Here is a 24249-nt window from a genome sequence, read left to right on the forward strand (position 1 = left end):
AAAGAAAAAGAATAGTGATTAACCGGGTATTGACAACACTATCTAAATAAAAGCATCACATTTCATTTGTTGCGAAATGAAAATGCAGACAGTCAGTCCTAAAGATCGTGATTTGAAACCAGATTTGTGTGCCTATGATTACGAGATGTTCATCTGAAATTATAAACAGACTTCCAAGAGTCAACAGGTCACCCTCTAAAGCGCAGACAGCATCAGCCGACTTCATTATTCAGTCTCCATTTATATTCCAATGCCGCCCCTCAAGCATCAGCAGCAGCTGTCAACGGCGACTGGGATGTTTGTTGACAAAGATGGTTTGATGAAAATACACCATGTGAAGATGACGGCAGGATTCCTTGAGCTGTGCTTCTCACCCCACAGTTGCCCCAGATGCATCTGCACACGCTCCCATTCAGTTCCTCGGTTTCCATGGCATCCCAATCAAGGTCAACAAGCTTTCTCGGAGTTTGCATATGCATGTGGCATCAACAGACACATGCTGCTCTAAATAGGGCATTGGCCGCTAGACAGAGCAGCTCATAGCCATGCAGTGTGAAAGCAATAGCAAAACGAAGATGACGGGCATGCTGGAAAATCCAGCTAAAAACAGCTTAAAGGAAAAGTCAACCCAAAAATTTATATTCTGCCCCCGTTTACTCAGCCTCATGTCATTCCAAACCTGTATGAGTTTCTTTTTTTATAGAACAGAAAAGGACAAATTTTGAGAGATATGCTGCTTATTCTATTCAATGCCTTTACAAAGAATGAGTCTGGAGGTTTTAAGCTTCAAAAAGGAAAGCATAAAAGTGGTTCATATTAGGACTGCACGATTTTGGGTTTGGGAGTATAAATTGCTATATATATAATTTTTTTAAATTATTATTACTAAATAAAAATATATGGTAATAAAAATCAAAATAAGACATTACAATTGTAAAATTCTACAGATTTTTTTTTTTTTTTTGTCAGATCTTCAATTATTCATTTGAAATGGTTCACAAAATCGAAACAATTCGTTCACAAATCAGAATGAATTAGTTCTTGACTTTTGGTCCAGTCAAAATTATTAGTAGCTAACTTGAGGGGAAAATCTTAACATCTGCCCTAAATACATTAGCTTTTGATTGTTTAAAGATTTGATTTGAGTCCGATCTTCAATGAATCATTTGAAACCACTCAGAATGATTCATTCACAAATCAGACTGAATCAGTTCTTGACATGTTGACTCATTGATACAGTTTCAGGAATACCAGCTACCCTGAAGGGAAGATGATTAGTAAATAATTTTTTGGTGAACTATACTTTTAAGCTGATAACTGTATTTTGAAAAATGACAGCAGGTTTCCAGCTGGCAACCATCTGCATCACCATCTGGTGAAGATGGTTGGGTGGTAGACAAGCTAAGATGACATAACCATCCGGAAGCTGGTTTGTTGCTAGTCCAAGATGTTATATCAGTTACCAGCGCTAATGGCTAACTTGGACCAGCTAGAAATTCATTACCAGCTAGATTTTCCACCAGCAAGCTTCCTGTTTTTTGGTAAATTTGTTGTTGTGACATCTATGGAAGGAAGTTGGAAGCTCAAAGTTAGAAAAAACATAAAGACTGCAATGTCCCAAACAAAATCAATTTTCCATTTCACCTCTGAAATAGTACATCCACACCAACAAGCCTCATGACCAAGTTAGTTCCTGTTATTTCTGGATCCAGCTGTCAATGTGGGCTCCTGAAACTGTTATGGACTGTTTGGGCAACATTGTGGTTCTCCATAAAAGAGCTTTTTCCTAGACCCTGTTCGCTGATGTTAGGTTTGGCCTCAGTTCAAGCTGGTGCGCTCAAACATGCTGTAGGTTTTCTGCTATACTCCACTACCCAAGGTCAACCACACATCTAATAAAGACCATTAGACCAGCAAAAATTTGTTTTTTAATTCTATTTTTATTTATAGGTACAGAAGAAAAGACAGAAAATGACTGAGATTCAGACTGCCCACTTGAGACAGTGTCTGAGCATACAGTATGCACTAACCGCTAAGCTACATCTTTAAAGGTGCCCTCGAATGAAAAATTGAATTTATTTTGCGATAGTTAAATAACAAGAGTTCAGTACATGGAAATGACATACAGTGAGTCTCAAACTCCATTGTTTCCTCCTTCTTATATAAATCTCATTTGTTTAAAAGACCTCCGATGAACAGGCGAATCTCAACATAACACCGACTGTTACGTAACAGTCGGGATGTACGCCCCCAATATTTGCATATGCCAGCCCATGTTCCCAACATTATCATTATGAAAGGCATTAGACAAGGGCAAAACGTCTGGATCAACGTCTGAATCAACAGACTAGGTAAGCAAGCAAGAACAACAGCGAAAAATGGCAGATGGAGCAATAATAACTGACATGATCCATGATATCATGATATTTTTAGTGATATTTGTAAATTGTCTTTCTAAATGTTTCGTTAGCATGTTGCTAATGTACTGTTAAATGTGGTTAAAGTTACCATCGTTTATTACTGTATTCACGGAGACAAGAGCCGTCACTATTTTCATTTTTAAACACTTGCAGTCTGTATAATGCATAAACACAACTTCATTCTTTATAAATCTCTCCAACAGTGTGTAATGTTTGCTTTAGCCACGCAGCATAGCCTCAAACTCATTCAGAATCAATGTAAACAATATAACAGTATACAATACTCACATAATCCGCCGCATGCATGCCGCATGCATGACGAACACTTTGTAAAGATCCATTTTGAGGGTTATATTAGCTGTGTAAACTTTGTTACGGCACTGTTTAAGGCAAGCGCGAGCTCTGTGGGCAGAGAGCACAGGATTTAAAGGGGCCGCAGCATAAATCGGCGCGTTTATAATGATGCCCCAAAATAGGCAGTTAAAAAAATTAATAAAAAAAAATGTATGGGGTATTTTGAGCTGAAACTTCACAGACACAGTCAGGGGACACCTTAGACTTATATTACATCTTTTAAAAACATAATCTAGGGCACCTTTAACACACAAAATGTATAAACTGTTAAAGGAGGTTATAAATGTCAAGGTTCAGAAATTGACTTTGGGAAGGAATTCTGTATAAAACATCTGGCGAAACAAGGTAAATTGTGTTAAACAGAGCTAAAGCTTTTCAAAAATTACCTTAAAATACCATACTTACTTACTTATAGGGATAGTTCACCCAAAAATGAAATTTACCCCATGATTTATTCACCCTCAAGCCATACAAGGTGTATATGACTTTCTTCTTTCAGACGAATACAATTCGAGTTAAAAAATGTCCTAGCTCTTCCAAGCTTTATAATGGTGGTGAATGGGGGCACCAATTTTGAAGCCAAAACAAGTGCATCCATTCATCATAAAAGTAATCCACACGGCTCTAGTCACACAAGTCGACTGCACAAGTCAACTTGCGCCTCAAGAGTAACCTGTGACGTGATGCATGACGCAGGATGTAGGAGTAGCGTAAGCTTAGACGCCTCTCACGATTTAAACAAATAGGCCTGTGCAACAAACTCAAGTTCCTCTTCTCTTTTAGACTTTTATTTCGTGACCGGTGTTTTGTTTTGCTTTAACCTCTGCGCTTCCGCGCTTGTCATTATGTCATGCATCGGGTCAGGGGTTACTCTTCCGCCGCAAATCAATGCGTATGGATGTCTGCTGGAAGCTAGTTATTATAGTTAATAAAGTTTTAAATATGGATTTTTTTTTTTTTTTTACGAAAACCAATCGCTTTGCTTCAGAAGGCCTTTATTAACCCATTTTCATTTTTGGATGAACTAACCCTTTAAGGCTCAACGTAAACAACATAGCATTCTTATTCTATTATGATATGATGTTCAGCTAACTTACGTCAAGCCATAATGAACTTGACAAACTTACGGGTTAGAGCTCAATACATCTCCAGTGCTAATGAATTAGCAAAACACCTCCTGAAATTCCACATGCTTTGGGTAGGTGTGATCACAGCCAGCTCAAAATTGACTTGGAATGAAGAACTTGATGACAGAACCTTCGAGGTGTCACCTGACACCTCAAGCTAACATTCATTATATGAGACTAAATTTACCAAGGACTTAGCATATAGAAATGCTACTATGGGTGAATGATATCATGTGGTATGATAGCAAAAATCTAAATACTGGAAGTAAAACCATGACAACATATGAACAACTGCTCATAAACTTGTAAAACAGAACTGTATAAAGCAAACCAAAGGAATCAAGAGACTATAAACCCACCAGTAAGGCCACAAAACCATTTTCATTGCTCACTTCTGATTTGAGAGTTCCTCTTGCAAATTTCATTCAAGTAACAAGCCATTCAACAGATGCTATTATTCAAAGTTCAAGATTTTTTCTATTGCTCATAACTTCTGGATAAAATAACACAAACACTGGACAATAAGTCTAGTCCACGTGTTTACGCACTCTATCAAATGGTGTTTGCTTTGAAAGGCTGTGCGCTTGGTTGTACTCATACATAGTGTTTGCATCAAAGCTGAAGAAAAACTATTTTTACATGCCAGATGATAAAAGGGGTGAAAAATATCCCACAGACTTATATTGGAGAAGAAACATAAGTTTTATGTAGGGTCCAGAAAATCTAAAAGATTTTGCGCCAAAAAGAAACCACCAAGCAACTAAACGGAATACCATACACGCTTATAAAGATCCTTTATTGGCAGTGCTGGGATGATTGCTTACAAACTGTAATCCATTACTGAATACAAATTACATGATGAAAATTGTAGTTAGTAACGTAATCTATTACATTACGCATTTTAGGTAATTGAATCTGATTACTTTTAACCTAACTCATTTATCACATTGAATTGAATAAAATAATCTTTTAGCATATTGATATATAAATGCAAAGGAAAAAGAAAATTCCTCTCTTAGTTATCAACAACATGAAGTGCATTAAAACACTAGGGTTTGTGTAGGAACTGCAAGGGGTTTAGAAATAATAATTAATTAAATCTTAAAAAATGTTAAATTATAAAAGAAAAATATTTTAATATAAAACAATCATAATAAAACACTTTCTAAAAAACTATTTTACTTGTTTATGCTGTGTGGCCTCTCAACTTTCCATGTAATCATTGCCACCTAACTAGTGGCTGTTCTTGTGTGTGCAATTCCACAAAACTAGAAGACTTTCTGAACATATATGAGCAATAGACTTTTTTAGAAGGGAAAATTTAAAAGATAAAATGAAGAAGAATTTTAGAAATTAGAAGAATTAGAGAGAATCATTGAATGTAATCAACAAAAAAATCAACTAATAACTGTAGTCTGATTGCGAGTATTTTAAAATGTAATATAATTTAATAACAAGTACTATATTTTAGGAATCTGATTACGTAATCCAGATTACATATAATCAGTTACTACCCAGCACTGTTTATGGGCATCAGTGGTTCCATGAAGAACCTTTAACATTCATGGAACCTTTCCATCCTACAAAACGTTCTTTATAGTACAAAAAGGTTTTTTAGATTTTTAAAAACAAAAATGGTTCTTCTATGGCATCACTGCAATACATCTTGGTTACGGATGTAACCTTGGTTCCCTGAAAAGGGAACGAGACGCTGCGTTGAAGGTACTGCGGGAACGTTCTGTGTGATTGCGTCATGAAGCACATGTGAACAATCAGTTCAATGGTGTGACGAGACGTCAGAGGCAGGAAACTATAAAACATGCCCAAACAGTACAGCGCAAGCTTCTAAAAGTCTCAAGTTAGTTGCTGACAAGCAGGCCTGAAGTATGGCAGGGTGACGCAGCGTCTCGTTCCCTCTTACAGTGGGAACGCTTATACCCATGCCGCCATATTGGCAAGTGCCTGTCTAGTGTGAAATCGTAAAAGCACTAGGACGAGAGCACCCAAGCCTCTAGTGTAGATCTTACGTCCAGTTCGTAGAACCTCACGAATGTGTGCAGTGAGGACCAGCCTGCCGCAGCACAAACATCTTGAAGCAAATCTCCTGACAAGAGAGCTTTAGAGACAGCCATACTCCTAGTAGAGTGGGCCTGGGAAGGGGAAGGTTGTCCGGCTGACTCATAATCAATAGAGATAGCCTAGACTATCCACTTGCTCATACTCTGCTTAGATGCTGGGGACCCTTTGTTAGGGGACCAAAAACAGACAAAAAGTTGTTCAGATTTACGCCACAGGGCAGCTCTGTGAGCATAAGCATCTAATGACCGAACTGGGCACAGCAGATTATTACGTGTCTGGTCTGGATCCCTGAAGGGAGGAGGACAGAAGACTTGCAGCACAATAGATCTAGCCACATTAGTGGGGACCTTAGGAATGTACCCTGGCCTAGGGTGAAGGAACGTCTTTACCATGCCGGGTGCAAATTCCAAGCTTGAAGAGGCAAACGAAAGAGCTTACAGATCTCCTATCCTTTTTAGAGAAGTGATAGCTAAGAGGAACAGTCAAATACTTGACTGGAACCTCTTCAGTAGGCTGAAAGGGAGTCAGGGACATGCCTTGTAGCACAAGTCCCAAGCCGGCACCTGGAAGTGAGTCCAGCTGACTACCACTGCACCAAGAAGTGAAGGCTCTCCACTTCAGGGCATACAATTTCCTTGTGGAGGGAGCTCTGGAGTGGAGGATGGTCTCAGCAACCTCAGTTGAGAGACCAGAATCTATCAGCTGGCCCCTCAGAGGCCAAGCCCACAGTTTCCATAGTTCTGGGCGGGGATGAAGTATTGATCCCCTGCCTGAGACAGTAGGTCCCTTCTGACCAGAATCTCCCTAGGAGGGCCGTCGAGGAGAGACACAAGATCCAAAAACCATACCCTGCCTGGCCACCCCGGGGCTATCAAGATGAGACAGACGTTGTCTCTGCAAACTCTCTCCAGAACTCCCGGGAGCAGAGCGATACAGATGTAGCCTCAGCCATGTTTGAACCATAGTATCCAGTCCAAGAGGAGCTGGATGTGGAAGGGAGAACCAAAGTGGACAGTGAGACGTTTCTCAAAATGCATCCACTTGAGCCTGGCTGATCACCCTCCATATCTTCTCTATGACGTCGGGGTGGAGCCTCCATTCCCCGGGCCTCAGCCCCTGCCTAGACAGGATGTCTGCTCCCTGGTTTTGGCACCCAGGGATAAAGGCTGCCCTGAGTGAAAGCAGCTTCCCCTGGGACCACAGGAGGATTTGGTACGCCAGTTTGCAAAGTGAACGCAAGTGCAAACCACCCTGGTGATTTATGTAGGTGACCACCGATGTGTTCTCTGAGCGGATAAGCACATGGTGGCCCCTGAGGTCTGGGAGGAAGTTCTTGAGTGCCAGAAAGACAGCCATCATTTCCAGAAAGTTGATTTGCCAGGAAAGATAGCGTCCCCTCCACAGACCTTGAGTTGAGCGACCTTCTAGGATTGCTCTCTATCCCGTGAGAGAAGCATCCATTGTTATCATCTCATGATGACAAAGAGCTCCCAGCGCGGGGCCTTGGGATAGGAACCCGGGTTTCTTCCACATTACCAAGGCACGTAAGCATCGCTGCATGACCTTGATCATTTGAAAAGGACTGCTCCTCGGGGAAAGCCCCCTGGTCCCGAGCCACCACTGTAAGGGTCTCATGTACAGCAGGCCAAAAGGTATCACACTGGATGCTGCTGCCATCAGACCCAACAGTCTCTGAAACTGTTTCACAGTGAGTGACTACCCTAGCTTTATTCAGTTTACTGCTGACAGGAATGACTCAATAAGTGCAACACTACCTGCATTGTAGTCGAATCCCATACCACGCCTATAAAAGTTGTCCTCTGAGCTGGAGAAAGCACACTCTTTTTGCCGTTCAACCTCAACCCAAATCTTTCCATGCGAGCGAGAACGACATCTCTATGCCAAACTGCTAGCTAATGTGACTGAGCTTATATCAACAAATCATCGGTGTAGTTCCAAATGTGTATGCCTTGTAGACGCGGTGGTGAAAGTGCTGCCTGCTTACTGGTCTCCTGGAACCTCTTGACAACTGTGTTGACAGCATTGCCAAAGAGGCTAGGGGGTGATAGCAGGGTGTCTATAAGGAAGCTCTTATCTTTTTCTTTAATGGTGCTTAAATTCAACCATAAGTGCCTCTCCATGGCCACCAGGGCTGTCATAGCATGACCGATGAACCTGGCCGTTTCTGACTGGCTTGGTGGGCAGTGTCAGGGCCTTTAGGGATGATGCAGTCTGAGGGGAGTGATAGCTGACTAGCGTCTCTTCCACCTTAGGCATTGCCCCATATCCATGTTCATTATGGCCAACTATAATGGAATAGTGAGCAGTTTGTGCACTATGTATTCTATAGGAGACTGGTCTCTTCCATGATCATAACCTCAACCAGTTCCTCATATGCAGGAGAGTGAGGTGGCGACTCCTCAACATCTTCTGCCTCGATGCTTTCGATTTTCAACTCCTCAGAGCTAGACATCTGCAGCACTGGTCCCTCACTCAGTGCGGAAGGAACTGCAAAGTGTACTTCCTGACACTGAGAGAAGGCAATGGATCTATCAGGTGAGGGCAGAGATAGGGCTGGGCCCCTTTCTAACCCCTCTGATAAATCCATTTGCTATCTCCAGGATCTAGATCACCGCTGTGCCTCGGCAGCAGTGGGACCCGAACCCAGGAGAATGGGAGCCTGAGTGCTCTTCTCAAAGAGCGCCAGGCAGGAGTGGAGTGTCCATAGTGGAAGCTGTTCACAGTCTGCACAGCCAGCACCCTCGGGCACTGATTGTGCATGCTCCGCTCCCAAACAAACAACGCAACGATTTTATGTATCTCCACCCGTGATGTAACGTGGGCAGGGAGGAACACAAAACCTTAACTGCTGTCTGCTTGCCATGTAATAATATAAGATTTCACATATAGCTCTTACTGAAGATACAGAAGCTAGCACTGCACTGTTTGGGCATGCTTTATAGTTTCTTGGTCGTGATGTTACCAGCTTCTGAGCTCTCGTCACATCATTGTACTGATTTCACTTGTGATTCATGACGCAAACACGCCAAGCGTTCCCACAGCATCTTCGACGCAGTGCAAGTTCCCTCGAAAGGGAACACCCCTTTTGGAAACCTTATTTTGCAGCAACGATGCAACAACATGCTAAAACACTTTAGCAACTATTTGGCAACATTCTGGGAACGAGTTACAATTGCTGTTCATGTGAATGATTAGACAGCTCTATCTGATTGTACATACGGTAACTCTTCGTAAACAATGGTTGGTTACGATGCCTTAAACACAAATACGTCAATGGAGGACTCCGTATCCTCTCATAAAAGACCCCCTACTCCTTCTGAGGTGCCAATGGGATTGAATGTCTTCCAATACTGTTGTCTGGTCCACAGGCCTATAAAAAGCTCCATCCTCTTCGGGGCATGAGCGAGAGGAGGGGGGAAAGGAATACAGAGAGAAACCATTATGCAATTCTTGCTTGTTTTCCATTTCCCACCGGAGCTTGAAAACTCCCAGCAGTCTGAGCTATTAGAATAACACGAGTTGAGGAAATAGATGGAGTGTGCAGACAGACCTGCCGTTCGCGAAACTATATCAGCGAGCACAACACTATTATAGCTTTGAGTATCGCCTATGGTTTGATTATAAATGCATCTCATGGGATGTTATTTGTATAAACCGAGAAATCCATTTCACAGATGCATTAATTGTGTACATTTACCACCACATGACAATAATGAAGTGGTGCTTAAGATGGTCCATTTGGCGGTAATAACCTTAAAACTGTTTTATAATTAATTTACAATAAAGATCTTTTCCTATCTCGGCCTTCATCAGTTCTTAATGAGCCGAGCGAGACGGCCACTGAACAGAACAGCAACACAGATATTTATCATTCATGGGTTGAAACAAGAGCAATAATTATATTACCACATGCAAAGAGTATTATTAATGCTCATACTTGAAGCTTTGAAAAAAACTATAACTGAATTACATTTTTATGTAAAAGCAAATGCGGCAATTTTAACCTGAATGTGTGAGGCTTCCAGTCATTTCAGCTGTACAAAAACAGTCTGTTATGCTGCTTGATATTGCGCACTGGTGTTTTGTTATCATATTATTTTAATTTATTATCATAATCATAAACACACTGGTTGGTAGTGCAAATGTTTTTATATTCTATATTTCTAATTGGTCATATTGTGACCAATATTGGTTATCATATTGGTTATCGGCCGATAATACACAGTTAATGCACAGTTGAATATAAAATTTGGATATTCAACTGTGCATTATTTCCCCTATATTGACATTTAGATTACTTTTGCCATCATCTAACACTCACTTAAAGCAAATCTTTAGAAAAATGAATAAATTTAAGTGTAAATGTAAACATTTCATTCCATTCTGTTGAGAGGTAGTGACATTTTTGGACATAAACATTGTTAAAGAACTCTATTAAAACCTGTGACTCACCCAAATTTAATCTGATTTTAGGAACAAAACATAAAAACCCCAAAAACAAGGGTGGATGAGTGCGGCCATGTCACTTCAGGTGAGAAAATGACTCACAGGCCATCGTGAGACCCCATAAACACGTGTCACGTGATTGCGTGCTCAACAGTCAGCATGTTTTCCCACACATATCTACACGGGAGAGACGCCAGGGAGCAAACCAATGAAAACAGGAGGATGCCGAGGCAGGAGACGCCAGGGGAATTCAGGGAGTGTTTGGATTAAGTTTTAGCAATTAAAGAGTAGATGATGAGACTACAAGAGAGTATGTGACATTTACTATGAGCCAATTGTGTTGACATTTATGTCTTTGAAAAACAGTAACCACAATGTAGTTTGCGAAGCTTCAACAAATACGCAAAAGAACAAATCTTGTCAACAATGAGCTGGAGAAAGGTCAATCTTAAGTACATACTACTGAACATAGGCACTTTATGGAGCAGATCACATTTTGTGCTCTTCAATAAGACTCATTTTGTGTTTACAAGCACAGTCTTACACTGATTATGTTTAATAACCCAAGAATGCCTTGTTTTGTGTGTATATCTGTTTACATATTGATGTTAAAAGCAGAGAAATAACTGATCATTTAAAATGCAGCTTTCTTTCCTTTCTGGGTTTACAGAATGAGGTGATTTTTGATGGTTATCTGCATGTTGTGCATGTGAACGCACTCATTGTCACCTCACACACACATACGTGACTTATTAACACCAGAAAAACAAATGGGGAACCAAGAAAAAAAATAGCACATTCTCTTAGAGCCATAAACAAGAGTGTATTTGTTCTGATAGAAAGTAATTCTGATATAAAAGTGAAAATCTGAAATTATCAGATTGAACCAAGTGCAAGGCTCAACAAGGATTTGTGTGAGTGTGTGTGCTAATACACCATGGTAAACAGTGGAATTTAAACCTTGAAGAAACAAAGTTTTAGGATTTTAAAAAATGTTAAACAAAAAGACAAATTAATAAGAAATATTTAAGATTGTGCACTATTTCTAAGTCACTGATCAAAAAGGAACAATTGAAAATCTGAATTGTATTGTACAAAAGGCCAATTATATATATATTTGATAAAATAATTTTGAAAAAAGAACAGCTAAATATCAGTTTACCATCATTGCACCATGGTAACAGCACAGTACTTTTTTTTCTAAGAGTTATAATTTTTTTCTAAGACATACTAAGCAATTGTGCACACTCAAATACATTAAAGAAGAAAAGGGACATTAATAAATCATTCAATAAAAAAATGCCATTTAGTCTACAAAAACACCTTTAGTGCATTCAAATTTACATATGCAATAAACATTTTATGGCATTTATTCTAAACATATGCAATACAACCCTTTACCCTATTTCTCACCTGAAACCCCCATCATCCCATCTGTCATCTACCCAGAGTCCCTGCTATGCTGATGACTAGCGAGCTGATTCTGGTTTTTACTCGTAATATCAAACCATCCACCCTGACAACATGCCCATAAAACTATATAGCCTGTTATAATTGCACACACTATGACTCTCTCTCTGGCTGCACGTGAATCCTAATAATCTGATGCAGGGATGATATATCACATGCATCAGTGTCCCTTATCCATGCATGAATGCTAGTCTTGCTAGCTCTATCCATGTGCATCCCAGCCACCTATGAATCAAACAGATGAGATTGCATGAACTGAAATCTTTTTAACCCGTCTATCCAATCAAACCCCGAGTGGTTAGTTACCCGCGTCCCCGCCGTCCATCGTCTCTGTGTCCTCGGATGCTGTTGCCCCGGATAACGGACTCCCATCCCCGGCCTCAGACAGGCTGGCCGCCCCTTCAGCCTCCGCTTCCATTCAAAATCCCGGGATGAATCCTCCGAGCGAGAGCGCTGCCAACCGATGATAGCGAATATTTCAAACAATACACCGCTTTGCCGTCTAATCTATATGGATCTGACTAGCTGACAGAAGATAATGTGGGAGATTGGGGACTGTTCCTGAGCGTCGTGGTCCTCCTCTCCTCTGAGCTGTCATGCACAGGATTGGGATGTTCGATTCGCGAACGAATCATTGGTTTGAACAGACTGAATGGTTCAAATGAACTGATTCGAAAAGCCTCTAACAAACCGTTTTGGACTGGATTTGCTGTTTGTCTGTCAGCAGATGTGGTAACTTGGTACTAGAAATTAAGAAAGAAATTATGAGATATTCTGAAAGCTTTTACACTGATTATTTGAGTTTTACAGCATTAGCTGTAACTAATGTGGTATTTTGACGAAAAATATATTTTTGACAGAAATTAGAAAACAACTTCTGACACGATATCTAAAAAAAATCTTAGTGATAAACAGCGGACTTTTTGAGAAAAGGATTGCTCGAAACATAGTTGAACGTTTGAACTGGTTCATTGAGGCGAACCAAATGAATCGATTCGTAAGAATGAATCACACTTCTGCTGGGTGTTTTGATGAGGCTGCTGCTGCCCTCTGTTGGCGAATCTTTATAATTCATAAAGCATGCAAGAGAAAAGGCTAAAAAAAAGATACAATTAAAATGTGTTAAATTATTTACCATATATTTAAATATATAATATAATATAAAATAATATAATAATATTCCATCAGCGTTGTTTTCACTGTTATGGTTGTTAATACAAAATATTAATTGAACAAACAGCAATAATAGTGTTCAGTGAATTCTCCATTTGCATTAAATGAAGCAGTTAGCGTATATAATACAAATATTATTGTAAATCTCTTAAATGATCTTTAGTATTATAATATTATATATATATTATAATATTATAAGACTATATTAGAGAATCTTTACCTCAGATGATGGCTTTTCAGTTTTCCTAGGCAATCGTACATAAAATAAAGCTTATTCAAGCTTACTGCAGGGTTATTATAGTTAACTAAACTAACTACTGAAAATACAAAAATAGTAAAAATATACTAATAAACTAACAAAATAATTGTATCTCAATGTTATTAAAACAACACTGGCTCACCAAAACCAACAAAAAACATCCACAAATTTTAAAATCAGTGTCTTTGCATTTATTAAGAAATGTTACACCATGACAACATGTTTAGTGCTGAAGAAATGTACATTATTTCATGTAAAAGCACAGGGGCAGTAGAAGGACGGGGGTCTCTCTCCAGACTGACGGCTCAGAGATGATGCTCTCAGGAGGGGTTGCACGCCAAATGCATCAGGTCTGTTTTTTCCTCAAGACGGGTTTTGAAACAAACCATCATTAGTCCGTGAGACGACATCACTGACACCCAGCTGTCAGTCGGGGAGAATGAAGAGGGGCGGCAGGGCAGCGTGGGGTCATTTGACAGTCAGCTAATTATGCTCCTTAGAGATATTTAGGCAGATCCTTTTCCACCACCTAAAAGAGAAATATCTGATAAAAATGACATATTTTGTGCCAATATCACTGTGACATTTAGATACTGTAGCTAATCACTAACATGACCTAGATTATGACTCAATCCAGACTGAAATACAATCAAAGATTAGTAGAATCTAAACAACGTACGCTTGGATCCTGCAGTGGAGAATATCTCTTCACAACCTGGCCTTCACGGTTAATAAGGAACTGAAAATAAAACCCAAAATATTGATTTAAAGGACTTATTTTAATGAAGCCACAAAATATTTAACTATTTAAAAAACAAGATTTAACTCATAAAAGGCTTTTAATTAACATAATTAAAAGGCAAAATGCACGTACCTTTGTGAAATTCCATTTGATGCTACTATAAATGGAATAAAAACAACAGTCAATAGACATCTAAATATAATTTTTTTAGAGTGCATCAGCTGTTTTAAAGGAATAGTTCACCCAAAAATGAAAATACTGTCATTTATTACTCACCCTCATGCCGTTCCACACCCGTAAGACCTTCATTGATCTTCGGAACACAAATTAAGATATTTTAGTTGAAATCCGATGACTCAGTGAGGCCTCCATAGCCAGCAATGACACTTCCTCTCTCAAGATCCATTAATGTACTAAAAACATATTTAAATCAGTTCATGTGAGTTCAGTGGTTCAATATTAATATTATAAAGCGACGAGAATATTTTTGGTGCACCAAAAAAACAAAACAAAATAACAACTTATATAGTGATGGCCGATTTCAAAACACTGCTTCGGAGCGTTATGAATCAGTGTGTCGAATCTGCAGTTCGGAGCATCAAAAGTCACGTGATTTCAGCAGTTTTGGCAGTTTGACACGCAATCCGAATCGATACGCTGATTCATAACGCTCCGAAGCTTCATGAAGCAGTGTTTTGAAATCGGCCATCACTATGTAAGTCATTATTTTGTTTTTTTTGGCGCACCAAAAATATTCTCGTCGCTTTATAATATTAATATTGAACCACTGTACTCACATGAACTGATTTATATATGTTTTTAGTACCTTTATGGATCTTGAGAGAGGAAATGTCATTGCTGGCTATGCAGGCCTCACTGAGCCATCGGATTTCAACAAAAATATCTTAATTTGTGTTCCGAAAATCAACGAAGGTCTTACGGGTGTAGAATGGCATGAGGGTGAGTAATAAATGACATTATTTTCATTTTTGGGTGAACTAACCCTTTAACGCAACCTGATGACAATTACATCGTTAACAGCACAAGCTGATTGGTTCGTGATGCATCTGCAGCTCAACATTTAAATAGTAGTTCAGTGTTTGCTGTAGCAGTTTGCAGCACGCTTACAGATTTCCTCTAAAGCCCTCCACCTTCCCCAGCTCCACCTGTACAGATCTGCTACAGGTAATTTCATGTAAGCTATTTGTGCAGCAGCAGCATGTCTTACATGCTCACAGCAGTATGTCAGTGTATATTTTGGCAGTAGCAAGTCTCTGTACTTGTTCTGCAGCAGCAGCGTAGCAGATCTATTTCGTCCAAATATATTAACAATGTCATATCTATTACCATGCTAACCTCTTTTCCGAGAGTTGTCACGACAGAAATTCTATCACTATTTACATGCCCTAATGTCACTGAACATAAAAGAAGATTTTCTTCTTTTGGTAAGTTGGTAACCAAACAGTTTAAGTTCCCATTGACTTCTATTGTATGAACAAAAAAAAAACAAAAAAAAAAAACAATGAAAGTCAATGGGAACCAAAACTGTGTCTAAATAAGACATAATTTTCAATTTTTGGCTGGACTATCCCTTGAATGATATCAAATAAGAATTTATTTACACATAATTTACAAGTCAACTATCTGGCAACTCACTTTCCAAAGAATCCTTTTCCATTGGGTTGTTCCTTCAGCCACTTCCACAGAGGATGCGCAGTGTCGCCGTTCACGTCAATCTTACTGAACATATCAAACTCTGCTTTGTAAGACTTGGCGAATTCTTTGATTTGGGAATTGGTTCCGGGTTCCTGGACAAAAACATATTATTGGATTATATGGAACCGATTCAATTTAAGAGTGTTAAAAACGTTTTTGCTCCCCATACGTACCTGACGTCCAAACTGGTTGGATGGGAAGGCCAGGATGTGTAAACCTTTCTCAGTGTACTTGGCGTGCATTTCTGCAAACTGAGAGTAGTTTACTGGGGTTTTGCCTCACTTTGAGGCAACATTTGTGATGATGACAACTTTTCCCCTGAAATATACAGTAAATGGGATTTTATTAGTGTTACAAAATCAGTGACGCAAAAGGAAAGACACATCATACACTAAACAACTGAGAATACTATAACATCTGTAACTACCAGACTTTCAAGTTGTTTCGAGCAAACTCACGCAGAAACATACGCCTCATTGCTAAGATAAGCATGATGAATGAAAACAGTATTTGTTTTAAAACTGACTCAGAACATGTAACTTGTTTGATATCCTCCAAGTGGATAGAAAATCAGAGTCTGTGCCCATCATACACTATGTGATTTTCTGTGAAATTTATGGAAGCCTATTTTCGCCACATTTATAAAAACAAAAACAAAACAAAAAAACATCCATTTGTTACTGTGTTTATTAATCTTTGTTAATGTTAGTTAATAAAAATACAGCAGTTCATTGATTGTTCATGTTAGTTCACAGTGCATTAAAGGTGCTAAAGAGGATCTTTTCGTCGACTGAGAAACCAAAGACTGTTAATGAGTTTTTGAAATGAGCGCATGCGTAAGAACAACCCCCCTCCTTCACAGCTCATTTCGAGGGAACGCCTCCCAAAACTCATGAACAAGTATTGGAACACGAGTGTTTACCACCGGCATTCGCTGTGTCGTGTTAGTGGATTCATTATGTCGGACTCGCCGCAGGTAACTCATAATCTGCAGTTGTTACTCCTGTCTCCTGACAAAAACATTGCATGCGGCGCCTGTGGAGTGTGGAAAGTTACTGGAGTGCGCAGCCGCACTCGTCTCTCACAAGGAACGTCACGGCAGTGATTGACAAGCCAGAGGGCCAATCGTTTACGCGATGATCGCGTAAACGATTGGCTGATGTTTTTAAGGCCCTACCTCGTGCACAGATGATGTATATTAATATTATTCCTTTCAGTGCACCTAATAAATAATCTTTTATCATTTAGTAAAGACAATTTCAAGTAATATTGCAAAAATGTATAAAACAAAACATCCTCTTTAGCACCTTTAAATAATGTTAACAAATTTGAATCATGTATTAGTAAATGTTGAAATTAACATTAACAAAGATTCATAAATGCTGTATAAGTATTGTTCATTCTTAGTTCATGCTAACTGAAGTAGTTAACTAATGAAACCTTATTGTCAAGTGTTACCCATAATTTTGACTTTTCATCTCGCTATTTCTATTTTTATATCATATTTATGACTTAATATGTCAAACTTGTGATTTTTGTCAATTTCAACTCTATCTCATAATTTCAAATTTTTAATATATTAACGACTTGATCTCATTTTTATGATTTACCAAAGCAGTTTTTATCAGTTGAGTTTTCCTCTTATTTGGCAGAAATGGGCTTTCATAGAAACATGTCAACTCTGATTGCCCAAAAACTGCAGACTGTCTCTGACTTTCATCAGTTAGAATCGACTCCTCCAGACTGCAAGTACACTGTAGTTTATTTCAGTCTTGAACAAAAAGGCTTTACACCTCGAGGTGAAATAAAAAGCAGTTGTACTTCTAACATGCTGATTTCCATCTCTCACCTGTATTTTTCAAGGGAAACTTCATTACCATCTATATCCGTGACTGTGAAGTCATAAATGGATGTGGCCGTCTGCCAGTCTTCTAGCGGTCCAGACTGAGAGAAAAAACAAGCTGGCATAAACAGTATGATATATTTGAATATATTTACACACGTAACACCCTCAAACAAAAATTAAATATACAAATCTGAGTATTTAAATTCCAACTTCAACTGAAAACCTGTTAATCCAGTGTTCACATTCATACACATCAAAAACCATTCTTACCATTGTCTGCAACACTAGGGAGAAAACGACAGCAGAGCCTAAAAAACGCATGGCTGCCTTTCAGTACTAACTACTGAAATGGCAGGCAGCGTGTTCGATCAAATCCTCTTGCTAAGTACCTTATGTTCACGAAACACCCAGAACACTGAAACCCCCCATATGTAGGGCTCCAAATAAATATTAACTAGACAAGGGGGCTGTTTCTTCCTTATAGGCTGAATTTTTGCTGACCACATGCCTGTAGCTTATCAAAATGCAGGGAATTTGATGATAAATCCTTTTGAGGTCAAAGGTCATCAAATCTTACACAACAAGAGAAAGCCAATAGCTTGATGTGCGTGTTGGCACTTGGTCCTATACTAGATAATCACTGATGCATGCATTATATAAATTATACTATTTTGCAAATGTAGTAGAATAGTAAACATATGATATTTCTTATGGATATTGACTTAGACACTGCCTTCAGGGATGGATTCACGCTGCAGGGATATAATAGGCTAAAATAAATAAAATAATGTTATGACTCACATTTATTGCAATAAAATAGGCATGAATATATTAACACTAACAAAAAAAGTACTTTGGCATATGTTATTGGTATTTTTAGACATGCACCAAGGTTGTGTAATATTCTTTGGACATGATGTTCTGTTAATAATAGCCTATTTATTTTATATCTCGATATATTGTGAATATTACAATTTGATTATAAGATACTAGTATTGTTGTTATTGCGCATTATTTAAATAACAGACAAGGGTAACTGGCACAAAGACTAAAGACCTAAATACAGTGAAACTAGACTCTTATCTTGCACAATAGGACTGATTGTGTGCGTACTGATGATAAAACATTTACAAAACCCCCGTAATTATGCAGCACATAACCTCCTATTTACCCGATTACGTAATATGGTTCAGATTAGCAAATGTAAGCTACAGAAGAATTTAACTTTACAATACCATTGCACCAATGATCCCACTGCTCGATAAAGCCCCGAACAGCAAGACGCGATGGATAAAACCCATTTTTGTTCTTTTCGCTTTGCAAAGTCCAGTATGATGCACAACTTTTAAATGAATCGTTCCTTTGAGTTGGTTCTCTTCATTGAATTGGTTGCACCAGTTCACAGAACGACTCCTTCGAAGTCTGATTCGTAATGATCCGAACGTCAAATAAGAGGACACATAAAATTGCAATGAACTCCAGTATACTAATAAAACGCAGTTAATGAAATACTTAAACGTTTTAGTGAATGTATTATGCTTGCTTTAATGATAGGATGTTAGAGACGACAAAGGAATCAATGAATCATTTTGTAAACCGGTTCTTTGATACGAACTGTTCGAACGAAGCTATTTGCTGAAATCACACGCACTTCCCACATAAAATTTCTGTTTCTGGATTCTTACAAAACCTCCTTTCTTTTCGTATTTGTTTTCAAAAATAAATCGATAACGATAAATTAATGAAGATTAGCTGTAATTTGTAATAAAAACCACCATTCTAATTTAATATTGCATTTATTAGCTACTATTAACATGATATGACAATAATAATACATTTTAATAAATGAAATCGATTAGTAAAAGCTTATATATTAACAAAACAAGTTAAGGTTGTATTGTTTTGTACATACGTAATCAAAGTGCGCATTAGGCCGTGTGTGGCGTAATGTCGACGTCATATACACGCGCCATCAGCGGGACTCAAACGTGCAGTAGTAGAAGGGTCGAATCAGCGGTCTGTTTTGATCGTAATATTTTTGTATTAATCATCTTTTTAGCGCGATATGGATGACGAGGAAGAGACTTACAGACTATGGAAAATTAGGAAAACTATAATGCAGGTAAATAAAAGGCAATATGACTTGTTTATAGTACAACTTCTGCCATGCTGCGTAAACAGTTTTGTTGTGACGCACGAGTTTAATGATTTAGGATCTTTTAAAATACAGTACACATTCAAATAACAAAAATATTCAATGTTATTATCATCTTTATCTGTACCATGTAGCTTTGCCACGATCGTGGTTATTTGGTGACGCAAGATGAGCTGGATCAGACTCTTGATGAGTTCAGAAGCCAGTTTGGAGACAAACCCAGCGAGGGTCGACCACGACGAACCGACCTCACCGTCCTGGTCGCCCACAACGACGATCCAACCGACCAGATGTTTGTGTTCTTCCCTGGTATGTTGTATCTTCAACAGCAGCCCTGTTAACGCTCTGTTACGAAGTATTGATGGATGTTTCATTATATTTCGGTTTTCCATGACTGGTTACTCACTTGCATCATATTTGTGATCTTGCTTTCAGAGGAACCAAAGGTTGGCATCAAAACCATAAAGATGTATTGCCAGCGTATGCAGGAAGAAAACATCACTCGGGCCATTATTGTAGTCCAGATGGGCATGACGCCCTCCGCCAAACAGGTTAGCAAGCCAAGCATGTTCACTTCAGTATATGTTATTATGGTTACTAGAACGCTGCAGTAATGACGCATTTTTGTAGGCCAAAAATTCCCTCGACAAAAACCCGTTTTTCATTGGCTTTTGAATTATTACAGAAAAGAAGCTCTGCGACCAACAGAAGTTTAGTTCGAGGTAAAATAGTTTGCAATTATAAACACAACGAGGCTGTGAAAGAGGACTAGTGAGTAGTTTATCTGTTCGGCTGATGACGTTTGATATGTCCGACAACCTCTGCATTCCCATTTAGCCACTTGTGAGCAATTGCTTTTTTTTTTGAGACGAGTAAAAGCTTTAATAAAATCACAAGCCGGTAATACTTATGTATTTTATGTGATAAAATAAAAAGTGAAAATATTTTGAGCTTGTTTCAAGCATTTAACCAAAAACCCATTGACTTCAGGACGATGGAAACCCAGAAGCACTTCAGTTTTGGCCAACAAACATACGTCATCCCCGCACCACTCTATTAACTATCGCTCAAGACATTTAACATGTTTTGTCTTTCAAATTTCAGTCTCTGGTAGACATGGCACCAAAGTACATACTTGAGCAGTTTCTTCAGCAGGAGCTTCTAATCAACATTACTGAACACGAGGTGAGAAGAGACCTGCATTTTTAACCCTCTGGTGTTGCTAGGTCATTTTAGACTGAAAAAAAATGTTTTGAAATTTTAAAAACTGCTGTCATTGGAATGGTATGAAACCCGGTGACTTTTGCGGCAGTTGCTATATGACAAAAAAAAAATGGTGGAGTTGATTCAAAAAAGCTAAATGGTCATACAAAGAAAGTCACACAAAAAGAGTGTTGTTCGCAGTCAAAAATAACCGCCTTAGGCAATGAATGGGAAATATGCAAAAATATGAAAATACAGAGAATTTTTGCGTGCACAATCTACAAATCAGCCACGATGCAGAAAAAAAGTGCACAGCAATGAAACAACTAGAGAACTTATCCTTTTGGTTACACCAGGGGTGGGGAACTTTGATCCTGGAGGGCCATTGTCCTGCAGAGTTTAGCTCCAACCCTAATTAAACACACCTGAAGCTAATCAAGGTCTTCAGGATTACTAAAGTTACAGGCAGGTGAGTGCTTTTTTTCAGGGTTTGAGCTAAACTCTGCAGGACAATGGCCCTCCAGGATCAACATTCCCCACCCCTTGGTTACACCATGGCATTACGTAAGTGCTTTTTTACTCCCAGCAGATGGCACTATACTGCTTTAATTTAAAAGTAATAAAAAATATTAGAACGTAATTTTTGTATTTTCATAATTTTGCATAAATTTTAGTACAATAAAATACAAAATAAAAAAATATATATTATTGAACAAATATATTATTGATTTTACTGAAAATAGTGTTAAATTTTCAGGTGTTCTGTCACTTTTGACAGCAAACAACACAAGTGTGACACCCAAATGAACAATACAGAGGGTTAAGCTTGTTTTAGATTTTGTTACTATGCATTTCATGTTTTGATGTGTTTTTTCTATTGCAATAATGTAATTTCATTCTTTTCAGCTTGTTCCAGAGCACATAGTGATGACTAAAGAGGAAGTAACTGAGTTGCTGGCACGGTAGTATCCTTTAGTACCTGGAAGCGTACAGTCATGTTTCTCTATACACACAGTTGAATGGTTTACTATAGAAGTATATCTAGTATATCTTTTAGATCGGATACTGCTGGTTAGCCTTAACCAGCACCTCTCCAGTAAACTAAAGGAAAGCCAGCTTCCCCGAATTCAAGCTGGGGATCCTGTTGCCCGTTACTTTGGCTTGAAAAGAGGCCAGGTGGGAAATCAGTCTAATGTGCAGATTTTTTTTTTAAATAACTAAATCTGATAGTTTGAGCATTTATAGTTGATGTTTACAGATATAAGTGACTTGTGCCCTGTTTTTCAGGTTGTTAAGATCATCAGACCGAGTGAAACTGCTGGACGGTACATCACATACAGATTGGTCCAGTAATGCTCGAAGTAAGTATTTCTGTTGTAGTTCACTAGAGTGTAGGGTTGGGGATTGAAAATCGATTGGTATGGGATAGAGCTGCAACTAACGATTATTTTTTCTGTCGACTAATCTAACAATTATTTTTATTACATTTTTTTATTAATTTAGTGTTCTTTTTTTTGATTATCTAATGAATCCTTTGGATAACTTTACAAAAAATTATAAGTACAACTTCTAATATAATTCAACTTTTATTAATTTTTTTTCAACTGACTTCTCATGTGATTTATGAACTTTTGACCTCCTAACTGAACTCCTTTCCACAAACTGATCATAGAAATAAAAACAGTATAAATAAAAATGGTAACACTTTACAATAAGGTCTCATTTATTAACATTAATGTATTAACCAACATCAACTAACAATGAGTAATATATTTGCTACAGTATTTATTAATCTTTGTTAATGTTAGTTAATAAAAATAGTCATTCATTGTTAGTTGATGATAGTTCACAGTGCATAAACTAATGTTAACAAATTAAACCTTATTGTTTGTGCTTAATAAGATTAAGAGAAAACTGTTATTCATTTTTATGGTAACGCTTTAAGTGCAACCATAATCGCAATCTCTCAATATTCAAAGTGCAAATAACACCAATTTTTTCTTTGATACAGAGCTAAGAGATTGTTACAACTACACTGTCCAGCCTAAAATAGCTTTCATATTGAGAGATATTTGCATTCATCAGAAATCTCGTTTGAATGCGCCCACGCGTTTACTTTCACTTTCACAATCGCGCGTACTCTGTAAATATGGAGCGCCGGTGACTGTTATGAATTAAATGTTTTTTATTTAAATACAAAGCAAACGACAGTGGATGCGTAATGTAAACGTAGCGGTGGCATATTCTATCCTAATCATCCTAACACTCTGTCATGGCAATATCCTATCACGAGACTACTTTTTGCCTCGACGAGAAATCTCGTCACATTTTAATCTCGCGTCACACCCCTAGTGCTCGTGCATCACAGTTGTGCTGCCGCGGTACGTCATCTCGGTTTTGCAAAGGGAACAAATGACCATTTTATTTGGCCTCTGTTTAAAGCATTTCCACACTTTTGATAGTCGTGGTCTAGGTTTTTGTGATAGAATAGAACTTGCTCCATTCCCAGGAGCAGAAGCCGCCATTACGCGAGATGAATGTAAACAATGTGACGCATCGACGCATTTCACGCACGTCGACGTATTTTCGTAGTCGACGTAATCGATGACGTCGACGCGTCGTTGCAGCACTAGTATGGGATAGTGACAGCAGTCTAATAAACCTGCTGCTGTCTGTCATTAAAAAAAACTCACTGGTCTTGACTGAATAACTTTTGTAACTTTAAATGATGATTAATCTATGCAAACTTTGTATTATTTGTGCCATTGCTGGTTTGCTTGTTTATTGTATGGAACTGAAACTGGGAATCAAATCTTTTCCCTCATGTTCCCTGTAATACCTGTCAAGATGCCATTCTGTTAATCAATGTTATTTTAGTATCATTAAACTGTCTTTTCACAATTTATTTTCAAAGTTTTAGTAGCCTTTTTTTTAAATTCCAGTTTTATTAATTGTAGCACCTCATCTTCAAACAAAGTTTAGCGTTTTTGCGATTTAGTATTCCTATTTTCGCATGTTCCAATTAACAAATGTTTTTGTTAATAATGCTCCCAAGTTAATGATATTCGTTTCATCTTTTCTTTGACAGGTTCAAAATCTTCAACTGCTGAAAGTGAAAATTGTCTTTTAAATATTTTTTTCTTTTTTAATAAATATGGTTCTGTTAGCCAGTCTCTTTGTGTCATTTCATTTGACAGCTTGCCAGATCATTAACTCGTGTTCGTTTGGTCCTAAATGA

General features: G+C 38.2%; 3 protein-coding genes across 5 annotated transcripts in view; 1 reads left to right on the forward strand and 2 right to left on the reverse strand.

Moving 5' to 3' along the window:
* Positions 1-12556, reverse strand: part of pip5k1ca (phosphatidylinositol-4-phosphate 5-kinase, type I, gamma a) — a 34398-nt gene extending 21842 nt beyond the window's left edge. For both annotated transcript variants that reach the window (XM_048165032.1, XM_048165026.1), the window contains exon 1: positions 12224-12556. In XM_048165032.1, coding sequence (XP_048020989.1) covers positions 12224-12335 — 112 coding nt within the window. In that variant the 5' untranslated portion in view covers positions 12336-12556. The remainder of the gene's footprint in view (positions 1-12223) is intronic.
* A 961-nt stretch (positions 12557-13517) lies between these two features.
* On the reverse strand, positions 13518-19038 carry gpx4a (glutathione peroxidase 4a). Of its 2 annotated transcripts, none has more exons than XM_048165154.1 (7): positions 18889-19038; positions 17657-17751; positions 15981-16125; positions 15748-15899; positions 14224-14248; positions 14029-14088; positions 13518-13878 (listed from the first exon to the last, which is right to left on the reverse strand). In XM_048165154.1, the coding sequence occupies exons 1-7, from the start codon at positions 18952-18954 to the stop codon at positions 13846-13848; spliced, it is 576 nt and encodes a 191-aa protein (XP_048021111.1). In that variant the 5' UTR covers positions 18955-19038; the 3' UTR covers positions 13518-13845. The 2 variants fall into 2 exon arrangements, with proteins under 2 accessions (XP_048021111.1, XP_048021120.1); XM_048165163.1 differs by lacking the exon at positions 18889-19038 and adding an exon at positions 17924-18084.
* A 549-nt stretch (positions 19039-19587) lies between these two features.
* On the forward strand, positions 19588-24177 carry polr2eb (RNA polymerase II, I and III subunit E, b). The gene is made up of 8 exons (XM_048165149.1): positions 19588-19775; positions 19943-20117; positions 20244-20359; positions 20913-20993; positions 21918-21976; positions 22109-22187; positions 22299-22372; positions 24100-24177. The coding sequence occupies exons 1-7, from the start codon at positions 19719-19721 to the stop codon at positions 22362-22364; spliced, it is 633 nt and encodes a 210-aa protein (XP_048021106.1). The 5' UTR covers positions 19588-19718; the 3' UTR covers positions 22365-22372; positions 24100-24177.
* Positions 24178-24249: the final 72 nt, after the last annotated feature.

This window comes from Megalobrama amblycephala, linkage group LG2 (assembly GCF_018812025.1).
Source record: "Megalobrama amblycephala isolate DHTTF-2021 linkage group LG2, ASM1881202v1, whole genome shotgun sequence".
Classification (NCBI taxonomy): domain Eukaryota; kingdom Metazoa; phylum Chordata; class Actinopteri; order Cypriniformes; family Xenocyprididae; genus Megalobrama; species Megalobrama amblycephala.

Coding starts and splice junctions, on each gene's coding strand:
- polr2eb (XM_048165149.1), top strand. CDS start 19,719: ATGGATGACGAGGAAGAGACTTACAGACTATGGAAAATTAGGAAAACT. Junction 19,776..19,942: donor TTAGGAAAACTATAATGCAG/GTAAATAAAAGG, acceptor TGTACCATGTAG/CTTTGCCACGATCGTGGTTA. Junction 20,118..20,243: donor GATGTTTGTGTTCTTCCCTG/GTATGTTGTATC, acceptor TCTTGCTTTCAG/AGGAACCAAAGGTTGGCATC.